We start from the raw sequence: 17,286 nt of genomic DNA on the forward strand, positions 1-17,286 counted from the left end.
CCTTAATCCTAAAATTTGTCCTTATGCAACCTGACACAACATTAAAATTCAATCACTGTTAAAAAAGTGGATTGACTATAGTAAGTTATCAATGAGAAAGTTAAAAGAAGCGGATATACCAAATCAAGAGTAGCTTTCTGCAGCCAAAAAGAAAAAATGTAGATTAAATCTCATATCAGCTCCTAATAAAAGGACTTAAATTAAACGAGATGACATCCTATATCTGGAGAAATTAAGCAATATATCTATAATCTCAATACAGAAGCCAACTTCTCCCTTCCAGAGGCAATAAGCTCTGTTATGTCCTTACCCTGAACTTCCTTGAGAAGAAACTAAAGCCCGTCATCATCTGCTTCAGCACCAACTGTGAAAAAGATGAATGTGTTAGCACTATGAACATTAAAACCCGACATGCACAGTTCTACTCAATCAACTGATCAAAATACACATAACAATCCCGATTTACAATATTAATTGCTCTAAGATTCATTGCAGATAGATAATGCAAATACCAGAAACACTTGGGAAAAAGAAAAACTACAAGGTTCAATATGTTGTAATAACAATGGAAAATGAGTGAAAAATGTATACGAACAAAAGTGATTCTAAATACAAGTCATGTTAATCCTAAAACAGATTTCAGTGACTCAAAAAGCATAGCATTTAAACCAAATTCCTCGAGCCCCAATCCATTGTAGTCAGTAATAAATCATTTTCATTGGATTGAGTCTTAAGTAATAACAAACAAAATGCTACGATAAAGTTATAGAATAGAAAACGCTATTGCTAAGTCTCAAAATTGAAAACCCACATGGTAAAGTAGGAATACAGAACATGAATTCGAAATCAACAACACTAATCGATCAGAAACACACAAATTTTGGGCATATGTTTAACAACACAATGCGTAAATGAAGAAAAGAGAGCAAAAAGAGGTACAAGAGCCAAGGATGCTCTTGATGTCTTCGGTTCTGGTCTTGCCCCCCCCCCCCCCCCCAACACAGTGAGCAAATAAGCAACGATCACCTTCATCTTTGTTTTCACGAGTTACAAAACAGTTAATATCAATCATAACTGAACAGCGAGAGAGAGAGAAATCTAACGCCTTATACAGATACAGACAGATAGAGAGAAAGAGAGAGTACTTGAGAGAGAGAGAGAGAGAGAGGTTGTGGATCTGCAGAGTATGAAGAAGGGTGAGTTACCGCGAGCAACCCAAGCTCTAGGCTCAGGCCCCCCATTGCCCTGCCCCATCGAACGCCTTTGAGACCTTGTAGATCCAAATCATCATCGTCGTCGTCGGAGAACGTAACTACAGATCTGCCTGTCCACCTAACCCAACCTCGAATCACCAAAGTGTCGAGGTTGCTTTAGGCCCAAAAATAACATGGCTTTTGAAACTCTTATCCAGAAAATCGAGCGATTCTGGAGTAACACTCACAAAATTGCATGATAACGAGAGAGAGATCGGAGAGAGAAAGAGAGAGAGGCAAAGAGCAGGCTAGCATTTTTAGTCGAAGCAAGTGAATATATACCAAAGAGGAGAGGTTTGCTGTCTCGACACCACACCATAAGAGTTCTCAAGAACTCAGCCCAAACATAGGAACCCCGGAGCCCACTTATTTTATAATTATAATTCATTTGACACTGTTTCAGTACCAGCATAACCTCTATTCACCCATTAGGCACTGATAACAGTGGAAGGAAAAAAAGTCTCACTGATTTTTTAAATCAGTGTGATACTGTTCTCTTTCACACTGATGAGTTTTTAGTGGCTACAAAAGAGGTGCTATTGGGGAAATTTATAGTAGTGCCGGTTACCTCAGTTAAATCTGTGTTGACCAAAAGTTAAACCTGTGTTGAATTGTTGTCTCGCATGTGTTTATTTACTCATAGTCTCATACATTATGTTGTATAACTGCTTTGTAATCCAAGAATACAGATCCTGACAACCTTCCTTTAGTATTTCACAGTGATTTTTACAAGAGTATTAGCCAAGGCTTGCGGTGGTGTGCATTGGGTGAGTTTTCAATTGTAATTTTTTTGCTTTCTGCCTTCTTGTTCATAAACCTGGAAAGAAGCTTTCAACTTTGCTTTTCCATTGCTTTGTGCTTTTGTGAATACACTTGGATTAAAGTTTTATATTTAGACAAGAATGCCGCTAAAGGGAACTTTGCATCTCCTTGTGGTCCGGTTTCAAAGTCTCTGGACTCCAATATTGCTTTTGTTCTGGTGCTTTTGGTCTGAATATGAAGACTCTTCTCCTTTATTTGCAAAGAAACAAAACTAGCTTTGATAAAATTTGCTTCTTTTGTCTTTTCTTCTTTGTGGTATCGTTGCACACTTGCACACAACACACTTTGCACAAAGGGAAGGCATGATTGATTAATTAGACATTTATACATGAATGACCACAGACCAAATTCTTTCTTCTTTTGCTTTCTTATGTCGGGTTTTTTTATATTTTTATTTTTTTCCTTGTGTCCTTGCTTTCCTGATTGATAGTTTAGAAGTCTACAATACCTTTAGGTCCTTGCTAATTTAGTATGTTGCTGACATATAACTATTATTATACCCTTTGTCAAGTTTTCTTTCTTGCTCTTTTGAACTAGAAGTTTGCATTCATATGTTTGTCATAGGTACTAGAGCTTGGACTACATTTGATAGCGAAGACATTAATTTTGCTCAAAGTTCGGGTGATGGGTCAAGTGTGGGATAGAGATGGATGATGATGTAGAAGAAAAATATCATGGTCATGGTGCACAAGAAATGGAAATAATAACAAATAACATTACTCAAAGTTTGATGAGTGCGTGTAATAATGTGGACATTTGAATATGTTATGATATTTTTTGTGGTTACTTGATGTCAATCAGAAACCAATTGCTATTAATGTTACTAATATATTTGTATAAGTTAATTATTTTAAAAATTGTCCATTAATCATATGGTCACCATGATTTATAAAAATTGAAAATTAACAAAATTTATAAGGACATAATAAATATTAAAAATGATAACAAGAATATTTGAACAACATTGTTTTACCAAACAATCAAGGTAAAATAATCTTTCATGTCCAAATCGGTCATTCCACAAACAAAAAGCACAAACCAGTTTTAAGTTTGCCAAACACTTTGCCACTGCTTTTGCCACTGACAGCAGTTATAAAAAACCAGTTTACCAAACACTCAGCTGCTTTACTTTTTAGCTACTTTTTCTCAGAAATAAGCAGAAGTCAGCTTTTCTGAAAAGCACAGTCATACCAAACACACCCAATTTTGGCTCATTTTGGTGCTTTGAGTCAAAGACCCTGTTTTTTTTTTAGTTAGTGATTGGTGACTAAGGCCCCATTTGGGATTGCTTCGCTTTTAAAAAAAATCAACTTTTGTTCAAAATTTTAGATTTTATTATGTTTGGTAGATAAATAAAAAGCAGCTTTAATTGAAAGTTATAGGTCAGTGGTAGCAGATTTTAGAAGCAGCCTACAGGTTGCTTTTAGAAGCTGCTGTAGATCAAAACACAATTTGTAGTTGTTTTATGTACTAACAGCACTTTTAAAAATATTATATACCAAACACACTGTTTTAATTCACAGCTGATTATTCTCACAACACAGCAGCAGCATCAGTTTTTTTTTAAAAGTCACAGCAATCCCAAACTAGTCCTAAGAGTTTTTCTATTTGAACATCCAAATTTTTTTTTTTTTTTAAGAAATAAGGTGTGGTGCAGCTGCCCTCAAGCCTTGATTAATGAAACTACTGAATACAGTGGGGGGGACATTGAGCCTAAACCTCTGATTACAATACGCACCTACAGAATGTCCTGAAATGATATCTAAAGTCTCTACTAAATAAATGTATTCAACAAGGCACCAACTAGCAAAGAGTGCTCTACCAGCTACTCTATTTGCTTTAACATAGCGGTGACATAACGGAAAGATAACTCGATATGTAACTCGATTACAATGTAGCATAATTACCATAAACACAGCTTTCCTACTATGTTGCTGCCGAAGGATAAATCTGATGACACGTAGCTTCATCCTACCACTAGGCGGTAGCGACCATTTGACAAAGCAAGGAACTCGCTGCCTACCTAGGGTAGACAAGACACTTTGAGTGCACACACAGACACAAAGCCCGACTAACCCTACACCACAAGTATATGGACTTATTACTTGCAAAATGTGCAAAAAAACTAAGCAACAGAAAGTAAAAATAGCTTTAAATAAAAAGAGAGCTAGGCAGGGAAAAAAAATTGAGCCCAAACCCAAGCCCAAACAGCAACCATAGAGTCAAGAAGGTAAAAAGCCGCCAGCCAATATCGGCATAATCCCGCTACAGCCACCGCCGGACTACCCACAGCGCCGCTCATACCGACTCAGGACCGCCGTCGTCATCCTTCCTCCCTCCCAGTCATGCCTTGGAGAGACACCACCCCATTCCATCGTACACCTGCAGTCTAACCCAAGTCAGGTTAATCTGATCCGAGTCAAGCCCGGCCGCCACGACCTCATCACCTCCAGTCCTCCAACTAGCCCATGCTACCCCACCAAGCCTCCGACCCTGCATCCATGGTAGTCCAGCCGTCATTCCAGCTCGGGTCCTCTCCCAAACCTGGCTAGTGAGAACAAGACCTCGCACCAGCAGCCTTGATCTTCCCCTCCATCTACTCTGCACACCAGCGATTAGATCAAAGGTGTAAACCACATACCAACAGCCCAAGGGGCCAACAATTCCCGTCCGACTACAGCGTCACTGGATGGAGAGAGAGAAAAGTTTTGAAAACCCTAGTGCTCTACGGAGAGAGAGTTCATTATTGGAACCTAGCCTCAAAATTCACTCACTTGACCTCTATGCTTTTTACACCTTTTATCAAATTTTCAAATACTAAATTTATTCACTAAACTTCCTCAAATAACCTCACTCATATAATTTGCAAACAAATTATTATCTTTAAAATAAAAAATTTAGTCATTTCAATGACTTAGTCACTATATAAATCTTAACTAGATATACATTTCTTAATCAAACTTGAGTTGCAAAAATTAATGTCTAATCAATAACAAAATGCCATGAATGTCACCCCCTGATTTTATACACAATAAAAAATTGATATATAACCCCATAATTATATATGCGTGAAACGTTTAGCCATCAATACAAAATACTTAGAAACTTATTCCCTTTTAACCCAAGTACATATTGATGCCCTGAACCCACAATTTCAATATTGACTCGCTCTACAGAGTCACATAATACACGAGCTTACGAATTAAATTGCCAACAACAAAATAAAACGTAAATGCTCCTCAGAGCTCACCACAAGCGGAAGTCTTTATAATGGTAAAGTCACAAAATTGACTTCTTACAGTTAAGCTGCAAGCATGCTACCTCAGCATCAGCCACGATTAACCTGACCTGCAGAAATAACCCCTACACCATTGGAATGGTGTACCGGGTTGCCACACAACAAACCCTGTAAGCTTTTGCAAGCCCGTATGAGTAAACTCAAAACCACAAAGCAAAACACATTTCTTAAGTCACCCCAACCTAAACAACGATAAGCATACATCTCACACCTACAACCATCTGCTTCACTTTTCCATCTCATGCTTACGTAGGTCAACTCGTGACTAAACTACATGCTCAGATTCTCAACCTAGCATCTCATTACACAAATTCCCTGTAAAAAAAAACCTCCTTAGATAATGTTTGAAAATCCCTTGATGCACAACCGTGAGTCACAAGGATCACACTCATTTCATTCCCACCGGAAACCTTGTCATTATCATGACATCAAGGTGAAAACAATGAATCACCTTCCTATCCTCATACAGAGCACAATCTTCACTACTATGGTTTTCAAGATAAATCAAACCATCAATCAATCAAATCAAGAAGAAAACAAGGCAATCACAATTCAAAACAAGCAAACAAGTCATGGTAACCCCTGCATATAATTTAGTTAAGGAGGTCACACTAAGTCAAGCAATTCAAATCATAGTAATCCTACACTCTGACGTCTGTAGGTAGCCCCAACCATCACAGCAGTCCTCTCGATATTTGTTAACTTAATAACAATTCAACTCCGCTACCGAGCTGTCATCACACTGATCATCACACAGATTTCATCGATCATCACACAGATATCGCCAGTCATCACACAGATAGCGATTATCCAACTAATTATCACACAGATATCGTCGGTCATCACACAGATAGCGATCATCACATAGATTCAATGCTAGTCATCACATAGATAGCAATCATCACACAAATATCCCTACACAAGCTACACAGATATTTCTACACAAGCTTTACATGACAATCATCACAAAGATTCATCATACTGATATCATCAATTCATCACACAGATATTCCTACACAAGCTTTACATGACAATCATCACAAAGATTCATCATACTGATGTCATCAATTCATTACACAAATATTCCTACACAAGCTTTACATGACAATCATCACAAAGATTCATCATACTGATGTCATCGATTCATCACACAGATATTCCTACATAAACTACCATATCTTAAATCTCACTTAAGACGGTCATACACTACTAGAAATTTCCCCAATAGGGACTAACTAGTAGCCACTAAAAATTATTAGTGGGAAATGGAAATAGTAAGCCATTGATGTGAATTATTGGTGGGATGAATTTTGTTCACACTGTACAACAATGGGTAAGTGAGGAAGTGCATATATTTGTGATTAATTTATAACTGAACCCATTGATATCGGTGTCAAACACGGTAGTAGAGCTGACGTGCGTCAGTTATCATTGTTTTGACAATCATTTTTAGCCGTCGGATTCATGATGAAAGAGCTGATCGAACGATGAGGGAAACCTTTCTTCAATATAACCCCTTCAACCCTTCGGAGTTCAAACCAAATCTAGATCTGCAGGTTTCTCCCATCATCTCCCTCTCCGTCTCCGTCTCCATTCCTAAACAAGATCTACTTTTTCCTCTTCTTCTTCTTCTAATTTTCGATTTCTCTCCTCTTAGTGTTTTCAATCTTCTGGGTGACTGTTTCAGTAAGGATAAGATCGTCTCCCATCACTTGTCATCTAGGGATGGCCGATTCGTCGTCGTTTTGGAGAAATCGTGCTATATTCAGTTCGAGTACTTGGTGTACTACGAGAGCCGCATCATCGGAAAGCTGAGCTACGGCGCGATCCGAATCTGAAGGGCATTCAGGTACAAAGATTGTTCTTTTGGGTCATCGTGGATGAGATCAGGGTCGATTTTCCGCCGGCCGATAGTATTTACTTCACCGTTGGGATCATCAACAAAAGCTCGATGTCGATCAGTTCCAGAATGTTCATTCTTGTCGGGACGGGCTTTCGGGTACGGGTACGGGTTCGATTTCTTGCATCGAGTCGTTGAAACGGGTCATTCTGCTTTGATTAAGTTTTGATGCTTTTTGATATTTATGGTTAAATTTGGATCTTTATTTTTCTGGGTTTTGGATTGTTAATATGCATTTTGGATTAATATGCTTCTACATTGTGAAATGAATCAAACTGTTCTTTGTTGATGTAAATGTTGAAGCTTGTTCTACTTGAAGCTTATTCGGATATAGTGGATGAAGTTTGCTGTTTGTATGTAGTTTATACACTGAATTGAGGGGGTTAGGCAATGCTATTTGTAGAATAAAGCTAATGGTGGGTTTGGTTAAATGGTTGAACTAGCATGTATTTCGTACAAAACTCTTCAATCACGCTAAAATTAATTCCTTCATCTTGTTTTAGTTTTTTCATTTACTTTAATATACTAGCTTAGTTAGTTCTCATATCAAGGAAGCTGTAGGGCATAGCTGAACGATATTTAATTTTGCTTTGTTGGGATCCTTGGCAGAGATGAAAACCAGGGGTTGCATATCTTGTCTTCACCCGCAAGGGAAAGACATTTCACCTTGCCATATTCGTGATTCCAGGGAAAGCCTGACAAGTGAAAATGTGTGATCAAACATTGCTTGCTGTGGCTAATATCTTTTTGAGAAGTTCTCTGTGTATGAACTATGAAGTAAATAGAAGCAAATCGGAAGGTTATCTACTGATGCATTATTACAATTATCCTCCAAACTTAACGGTTACTGAAGTTTTCATAGATATAGTGTACAAATCCTCATCCCCAATGTAATGGCCTAATAGTTCCAATACTAAAGCCCATACTGTGTATTTCTACTGTTGTTGATTCATTTCTCATCCTTTAATTCTTCTTGCTACAGGGGTCCAAGATTGTTTGAAGCTGCTGAAGCCTTCTACTTGGTATGAGTCTTGCTTATATTACCCTGGAAATAAAATGCTAGTAATACAAGATTTCTAAATTATTATGCTTTTGTGTGAGGACCTTGTTGATATAGTTAAATTAGTTAATTGTAGTGTGCAGGGGTCGATGTTAAATATGAAGAGATAATTGAAGCAACTTCAATTGACTCCAGCAAAGTCATACGGTCCTGCACTGCTCAGGTCTCTTAGTTCACTTTCTACATTTATTTTAATTTCTATACATGTTTCACTTAAGGACTTTATGATTTGGATGGCGTTTTACTGATTCTTTGTATTGTTTATATATTGAAATTTTGCTATGATTTGCTCAAGTTTTCCTTTTTTTTTTACTTGTTTTCAGTAGGATCATGAGTGAAAGTTTTCATTGTCAATCTGTTTTGGTTGACACCAAAAACCAGTTGAGTAATGGACTAGATTATGTCAGGCACTTTTGGTAAGACTTGGTATTAGAGATGACATTTTCTATTCAATCTTACTAGAAAGAGATTGCCATTTTTGTGATTCAGAGAAAGTATACTAATTCCTGAAGATTTAAGAGTTGGGAAAAATATATATTTCTGTGCCATAATTTAAGGACTCTTGCCTTTTTGCTCACTCAAAGAGCTGATAGCTTGATTCTAAATAACTAAACAAGCAATAACTAAACATGCTTGTTTGTTTTTTTGACCATTTCATATTTGCATTATAATGCAGTTGCAGCTGCTACTGACAGGAGACTTCTTCGATGATATATGATTTATGTACTGCCATGAGCCTCCTTGAACAACAGAGGTACTTCCATAATTTGATATGCATTTATACTGCATTTGATTTATCCTTGTCTGGTTGATAAACATACTGCATCTGGTTTATGCTTGTCTTCTTTGCTACCATAGCCTATATTATGAGCATTAATGTATATCACTTTTTTTATATAATTGTTAGAATAAAAACTAAATACAAGTTTTATCTTGCAGGTTATCCGTAAGGAAGGGTTGCAGCCTTGGGGAGGAAGAGTATATTTAAATTGTGATGGGTTTATCTGTAATTTTTTAGTTTGTGTAGTTTGATACTTTTTAAAATACAGTATACAGTACATTAATGTAGAGGTGCCAGTTGGCACCTTATTTTTTTAATCCAGCTTCATAAATTTGCCACTGATATCAGTGACATTCCAAAACCACCATTACACTGATAATGGTTGCTTTGGCACTAATTGAGATGTAATTTTGCCTTGGTTAAAGGTATGACACTGTTAAATTATTAGTGTGTAATGCCCCAATAACACCTGCTATAGAGGGGACTGATTCTTCTTTAGTGGCTGCATAGTGGGAAATGAGATTAGCCACTCTTATCAGTGTGTATTGGGACAAAGGAGACTAATTCACATTGGTGTGGAATGAGGAAATTTCTAGTAGTGATACTAGACCCATGGTATCTCAACACATGATATCCTACAATCACAACTCAATACACAATTTCATCAGTCATCGCCCAGATAGCAATCATCAAACTCATCACACAGATTCCACCAATACACACACACACACACACACACACACACACACATATATATATATATCACGCAAATATATATATACATATATATGTTCATCCACTCAGGAATGCCACTAATACCACTATAGTCACAGTTAATCCCATAACTCCAAGACAATATGGTAAACCCGTTCGTGAATGAACATCGTGAGATTACTCACCTCGAAACTCCTGCTGCCTCTTCAATACAGAACAAAGCAGCCAGCCCACAAAACGACCGTCCAAGAATACTTCGTCAAGTACCTAATCACAATCGGTTTCCACTTAGTAACAATTCACAAACGATTTAAGTCCGAAACCCCTGTTTTGAACTAAAATACCCAAAGTGACGCCAATCAAGGCGAAACCACATCCGAGACCACCCAATGTCTCTGGAATACTTCTACGATCGATATGCCGAAACCACAAGTCGATCGGACGCTCGAATCCTCACGGATCGAAACATCGAACGGTCCGAAACCGTAAAAACCCTAACATGCTCATACGATCTCCAAAAATTACAAAAAATATATCGAAATGCTCGTATCGACGAGTAGATCGAACTCAGGAACAAAAACTATCCCTGAGGTGGCCGAAAACCCCCCGAAAACACCACCATAGTGGCGGCACTGTCGCCGGACCAAAGTCAGAATTTGACAAAACTCCCAACACTAAAGTTCTTCATCTCAACTCCAATTTAAACTTTCATGATTAACACAAAGTTTTAATCATAGCCGTTTGGCTGGAATTTACCTTACAACATCTGAAATTCGATGAACCCTACAATTTCAAAGCTTCGATTCATCCTCCACAAGTGAAATCGTCCTAAGCCACTTTGGGAGAAGCATCAACGTCATATGGGCTTCAAAAGCCCTCAAGAATCAACGACAAAGGTGGCCGGAATCGGCAGTTCCGATCTGGGTTCGAAGCATCGCCACCGCCAAACTTCCTGGCCTTGTAGTGCCGTCTACGGTGCTTCCCACGACGAATCACCACCACAGACATGCAGAGGGGAATGAGGAGAGCAGGATTCCCTTTGGAATCGAAGCAAACTGTGGCCGGAGGAGGAAGAACGACGCTGGCGAAGGTAAGGGGGCGAACCGGGGTCGGGACCGAAGAGAGAAAAAAGTTTCCCAAAATGGAAACTCAAATTTTTCTGATATTTTTCTGGAAAAATCCCATATATACCAAAATGGAAACTTTTTCCGAAGCCCATAACTTCTTCATACGAACTCCGATTCTCGCATTCCACATGTCCACGAATTCGTATCGACGCGTTCTACAACTTTCGTGAAGGAAGTTTTTGGAAAATCCCAACGAATAAAAAGTCAACCCTTGCGCCCCCTAAAACGACGCTTCCTGAATAATTATTCGCCCGAAACACTTCCGCTCCTTCCACGACCCACGAAACCGTCTGATACCCACAATTTAAATTCCGGAAAATCCTCGGAAAATAAATACGAATTTCCGGGGCATCACAATGAACTATTATGTTTTTTTAAAAAAATCTTTTTCTATTTTAGCTATGCAAAAAAAAAAAATGAAGAAATCATTTGTTTTTATTCTAAAAAAAATCATTCGTTTTTTAATGTTTATTTTTTTCTGTATTTTTGTACCACAAGATTAATTATTTAAACATTTTTAATTTTTAATTTTTTGGCAAATATAATGGATCGACTTAGATTTAGGTCATAAATCATAAGAAGATTTATTTTGTTTTCCCACATCAATATGCGTTCAACATATATATCATACATTTTTATGTCACATGATCTTAATCATATTTTTAATTCTTATTAAATATATATGAATCCTTTAATGAGTATGTAGTGAAATTGGAAAATGAAAATAGATAAGGAAAATAATAAGGAATACAATCTAATATTATTGAATTGGAAAGTCTACATAAAATAAATATAATATTTTTTTAGTATAATTATTGTCCTTAATAGTCATTTTATAGTAGGTTATATATGTCATTTAATAATTCATAATAGAGTGAGGTCAAGTGAGTAGATTTGGAGGTCCCAATAGAATCTCTCGGTGACTGATTATCTTGATCAAGACGATGTTGAGTTTTGTGGCGCAGGAAGAAAGAGAGAGGGTAAGACAAAAGTGCCCCAAATAAAAAAGAGGAGTTAATGGTGTTATTAATGGAGATACTAAAAGTATGTCGGAGATTAATTTTAAGGTATCAATGTGATAGTTTTAGAATGTTAGGCATCAAATTGTCAAATGACCCAAACTTCAGAAATTGTTTGTGATATTAATTTATTCTGAAATTGGAGACCTGGCCAGGTACTGCTCTTAATTTAACCACACATTAGAAATTAAAGCACTACTAGCTAGTTTCCATCAAAGGGCTACAGTAAATTAGGGCTGTTAATGGGCCGTGTCGGGTCAAAATATTTGTTGTGTCAGAAGAGACAAACCCAAATCCAACCCATTTAATAATCGTGTCGAAAATTTAAACTCAAACCCAACCTATTTATTAAACAGGTTACCCGTCTCCAACCCGCTTAACCCATTTAATAAACAGGTCATTTCGTGTTGACAAAATAACTCATTTAAGGATTAATACTGCGACCCATTTAACTAAAAAAATGCATAAATTGATTAAATTTACTAGAGTATATATAGCATTAACGGTGAAGTGGTAACTCTAGTTAAAAAACTTATTCGACCTTTGTATACATATAATATTACTTTTTTTTTATAAATGAGTTGTCTACGTGGGTTATGTATAATATATAACCCAACTCATTTAACAAATGGGTCGACTCATTTAATAAACCGGTTATACGAATTCACTTCATATTGGCATGCTGACCCGCGGCCGACCCGCGGTCGACCCGCTTTTTAATCATGCGAGTTCAACCCATTTTATTTTGTGCAGATTTCAAATCGTATCATCAGATCGTGTCAGAATTGATAGCCCTAACAGTAACACAAAGTCTTGAGGTAGACCCAAATTAGAAGAAGTACTAATATTTAGTATTATAATATGTTGCTTCATGACAATAACATTGCACATTTTTCACACAAAGAACTACACATATATATCAATATATGTATCGGAAAAAAAAAAAAAAAAAAAAAAACAAGAACTACACATATATAAAGGAGCTCACATATCATGGACAACCTTGTGAGTCTGTCCTCCGGAGCTAGTTCTAGCCTCTAGACTAGGGTCAAATTAACTTCAGGCTAGGCGATATTTGACCCTATGTTATGCTCTGATGCATGCTTGTCAAGTTGTCATGGAGCTTATTCATATCTTTCTGCTACATACCTACGTACGTACTCTTAGTCACAGACTACATGATGAACATATTATATATATATATATATATATATATATATATATATATATATATATATCCATGTTCATTCTTCATAAACCTAGTACTTCAACTTCAATCAGTTTCCTCCTCCACCACCCCAGCCGCCACCTCTTCCATATCCACCATCACTTCCTCCCCATCCACCTTCACGACCGCCTCCTCCCGAGCCTCCGCCATATCCATCAGGGTTAGCTTCATAAGGAGCGGCTTCGTTTACCACTTTTGATTCTTTTTTCTCCGGCCAACAGCACTGATTACCACAATAATAGTAGCCATGAAGCCAGCAGCAGCGGCCGCAATATCCTCCACCACCTTGCTTAGTGCCATCTACTTGCTCTGGATTCGTTTCCTTTGTCGCCTCATTCACTACAGCTGCATATACATAATACAACATAATATCAATCATTTCGTACGTATGAATGTATATTCACCTACATCAGAATTCAGAACATTACAGAATTGGGATTAGCTATACGTAAATTTATGAGACTTCATTTTTGGATGAGTTATACCTGTATTCTCATATTTGGATTTCTGATCAGCTGTGACAATGGAAGAAATAAGAACAAGCCCAAACAGAAGCCCTAGCAAAATGAAAGCCTTGAAATTCATAATACCTGTAAACTTTGTTAGTACTTGAAATCTAGGGATGGAATGCTAGGGTTCCTCGAAAATTTGCCAATTTTATAGTGCATGGAGGTCAACTGCAGTAGCACTAAAATACGATGAGAACCCGGATATATCTACTACAACTATGGCTTTTAATGACAGAAAATTAATGGCATTTAACCAAAAACGTCATTAAATGTCTTATTAATGACGTTTTTTTTTAATGAAACGTCATTAAATGTAACAATTGAAAAAAAAATCATGTAATAATAATAACGTACTCCTAAACGTCATTAAACATGTTTAAAAACGATGACGTTTGTGGAATGCCATTATGTTTATGACGATTTTTAAATGCCATGAAAACTAGCACAATAACGTCATAGAACTCAATTTAGCAATGGCGTCATAGAACTCAAATTAACTATGACATTTACAAAATGCCATAGAACTTGTATAATCTATGACATCAAGTAAACGTCATGAAATTATAATGGCCAAAAGATAAAAAAACAAAAGGGACCTCAAAGATCTAGTTCTACTCTCATTTCTCCCTCTTTTCCCCGAAGTCTCTCACTCCCCTACCCCAAACTTTTTATCATTAGCTTCTCTGCAGATTCTCCATTTCAGTTCGTCCTTCTTGTGATTGGGTCGGGGATTCTAGCTTCCTTCAAACACGTTAACGCGAAGCCTCCCCAGATCAAATTTGAAGTGAAAATTCTAGGGTTTCAAAAACCCCCAATTAGGTATTGTGTTTTTCTTCTTCTTTTCCTTTCTCCAGAATATTTGTAACATTGTGGATATCTAACATTTGGGATTTCAGGAGAGATAGCTAAGATTTGGGATTCAGGAGAGCAATAAATGGGTTTGGTAATGGGCGTTTGTGTTGTTCTGAAGAGGGAGATGTAGGGAATGTCTCTGGAATGTGTAGGCACACACCCACACCCTCTGAATCTGAATGATGCTCTCAACTTCGATACCGGGTCTGTTTCACTCAACTTCTTAACTCGTTTCTTCAAATCCTTGAATTTCAAGCTCGGGTTCTGTTTTCAATTTTGCGATTTTTTATTTTGTTTCTAATTAGTCATCCCCAAATCGAAAAATTAGACTTTGTTGGGACAATATCTTCTCATCTCATTCAGGTAAGATTGTCCATGGGTTTCTCTGAATCCGTTGTTTTCCAAGTCTTCTTTATTGTTTGATAAAATTTGGGTTGAGTGTTGGTTCAAGATTGTTTGTAATTTAGCTTTTGATAAATGCGTTTCATTTTCATTTTTGGGGTTTCATTTTAATTTAGGTTTTTGGGACATTAGTGTTTACGGCTTGTTGTTTGGTTGCCCAAAAGACCACCGGCACTCTCTTATCTCACCTTTATGAGGTACAATTTTCAAACTATAAACTATTCAATTAAAACTTAAAAACTATAACTCTAGGTGATGGTCTATACAACCAATCCTTTGCTCTTTCATTTAATATTTGCAAACTGTGTTCATAATACAGTGAATGAATTGGCTTGAAATCAAGTGGCCTTAATCATTTGCTCTTCTCTTATTTATCCTAAAGTGGCCTTAATCATTTGCTTTTCTCTTATTTATCCTAAAGTGGCCTAAGTTACTTGAAATCAAGATTAGGTAGACTAGGTTTGCTTTCCATTTAGTCAAATCCTGAGATTAACTTACATCTTTTGAATTATATAGTTCTGCAATCCCTTGACCAAGTGGCTTGAAAGGATCTCATTCCAATAAAGTTGGGAGTGAAGGCAGCTAAGTTTGCCAAGCAAACAGTTAACACTCAGATGAAATCATTTAAGGTAATCTCTGGCATTGTTTGCTTTTTACTAACTGTTATGTCAGAATGTACTTCTAGATGAATTCCTTTCAGGTACAGTATGGAAGTTGTTTGTAGGTCTAGGACTCTGGATGTTTAATTTTCTACTTGTCTCCATTATCAAAAACGAAATATTTAGTTGTAAATAGATGGTAATTATCTACTTGAATATTAGTGAACATTAATTATGTCATCTCTTTGCAGCGTTATGGAATATTTGCAGATTGGAGTAATCCCTACTTGACTCTTGATCCAAAATATAAAGCTTGTTTCTCTGGGTGGAAAGGTACATATATAAACCCTTATCTTTCAAGACTGAAATGCTTGAAATATGTTTTAAAATGTGGCTTTATGCTACTTTTTTCTTTAACCATTTAATTTCCTGTGTAGTAGATCTATTAGGTCCATCATGGAATTTCAGACATGAGTCCATAATCACAAGGTGAATCTCATATGGAACAACTGCAAGTTGGAGACCAGTGGAGCGGGTCAGCTATTTGCCTAGTTTATTAACTTTGGATTTGTTTTGGATACTCTTTTGATTTAGTGAAACCAAATGATGAAACAAGTATCATAATTTGTTAATGAAACTAATTTTAGTGTTGTATCTCCATTGTGATTTGTGTAAATAAAAAGGACAATTGATTTCTGAATTTAATTACAATTTAAAAAAAAAAAAGTAGAAAAAAATTAATGGCGTTCGAAAAAAGTCATGAAAAATCTTTCAATGACGTGTTATAAATGCCATGAATTTGAATGCCATAGAAGAATCTTAACATGCGTTTAGGAAACGTCATTGAAATGCTTTTGATGACATTTTACAAACGTCATTAAAAAATTTTCATGATGTTTTTGAAACGTCATTGTAAAGTTTAGGAAAAGACGACATCGGTTGTGGCGTTTGAAAAACGTCATGAAAACCTTTTCATGGCGTTTTTCAAATGTCATTAAAAGTGTTCTGTGTAGTAGCACCCACCATTAGTTATTCAAAAGTCAAGACTAGGGAGTCATATTTTAGTACGGTTGTAGTGAGGAAGACGTAGTATACTTTTGACTTGGTAAAACTACTTGAGTTCTTATCACTTCGATCCTCTTGATAGAAAAACACGTACTGGTTTAAGGAGTGACATGTCTCTACGCCGAGCTCAGCATGCATGCAATGAATAAGTGGTTGCGGTGGTGGCCGGTGGTTTTTATGTGGCATGGATTTATTCGACACTTGTGTGACGGATGTTAACAAAAGCATAATTTTGGTGAACTCTTTTTGTGAGTTCGTTGTTCTGGCACGTAAATGATATAATTCACAAAAGCTTCATCTCAGTAACCAGTATACCTGCCTTGTGTAAAAATTTATCACCCAAATGGATTACGCACATAGCCATTCAATGAGTTGTTTATAATACTAGGATGTTTATCAAATATTCATCACTTTATATCTAATTGAACAAAATTTACTACATTGACAATATATTTATCACGTTTGTTTTACATTATTTACATATAATTGAATCAAGTTACTATTTTGACAACAAATTTATCTACAAAATTGTGATATGGTTGTATATGGAGTAATTACCTTGATAGGACTAAAATTACAAAAAACATAGGACTAACGTTATCACAGTGACTACAATTTTTTTTTGTCACATCTATAAATATGTATATAATATACATA

At 36.5% G+C, this 17,286-nt stretch overlaps 2 protein-coding genes and 1 long non-coding RNA gene across 13 annotated transcripts; 2 read left to right on the plus strand and 1 right to left on the minus strand.

Annotated features, from left to right (window-relative positions):
* Positions 1-7,264: 7,264 nt before the first annotated feature.
* LOC112184972 lies at positions 7,265-9,558 on the plus strand. 9 transcript variants are annotated; one of them, XR_005807348.1, is made up of 5 exons: positions 7,265-7,378; positions 8,256-8,295; positions 8,400-8,496; positions 9,010-9,087; positions 9,273-9,558. XR_005807348.1 is itself a non-coding variant. In XM_024323191.2 (5 exons), exons 1-4 carry the CDS (start codon positions 7,982-7,984, stop codon positions 9,049-9,051), a joined length of 351 nt encoding a protein of 116 aa, XP_024178959.1. In that variant the 5' UTR covers positions 7,913-7,981; the 3' UTR covers positions 9,052-9,087; positions 9,273-9,558. The 9 variants fall into 9 exon arrangements, 1 of the variants encoding a protein (XP_024178959.1); XR_005807343.1 differs by having other exon boundaries at positions 8,410-8,496; XR_005807346.1 differs by having other exon boundaries at positions 8,417-8,496.
* Positions 9,559-13,251: 3,693 nt separating this feature from the next.
* On the minus strand, positions 13,252-13,787 carry LOC112184974 (late embryogenesis abundant protein M17-like). The gene is made up of 2 exons (XM_024323192.1): positions 13,688-13,787; positions 13,252-13,547 (listed from the first exon to the last, which is right to left on the minus strand). Exons 1-2 carry the CDS (start codon positions 13,785-13,787, stop codon positions 13,252-13,254), a joined length of 396 nt encoding a protein of 131 aa, XP_024178960.1.
* Positions 13,788-14,292: 505 nt separating this feature from the next.
* LOC112191032 lies at positions 14,293-16,108 on the plus strand. 3 transcript variants are annotated; one of them, XR_005807074.1, is made up of 6 exons: positions 14,293-14,530; positions 14,608-14,926; positions 15,082-15,162; positions 15,482-15,594; positions 15,816-15,897; positions 16,005-16,108. It is a non-coding gene; the product is annotated as an uncharacterized LOC112191032 (long non-coding RNA). The 3 variants fall into 3 exon arrangements; XR_005807073.1 differs by having other exon boundaries at positions 14,295-14,530; positions 14,608-14,767; XR_002932752.2 differs by lacking the exon at positions 15,082-15,162 and having other exon boundaries at positions 14,296-14,530; positions 14,608-14,767.
* The last annotated feature ends 1,178 nt before the right edge of the window (positions 16,109-17,286 follow it).

Source organism: Rosa chinensis, chromosome 2, assembly GCF_002994745.2.
Source record: "Rosa chinensis cultivar Old Blush chromosome 2, RchiOBHm-V2, whole genome shotgun sequence".
Classification (NCBI taxonomy): Eukaryota; Viridiplantae; Streptophyta; class Magnoliopsida; order Rosales; family Rosaceae; genus Rosa; species Rosa chinensis.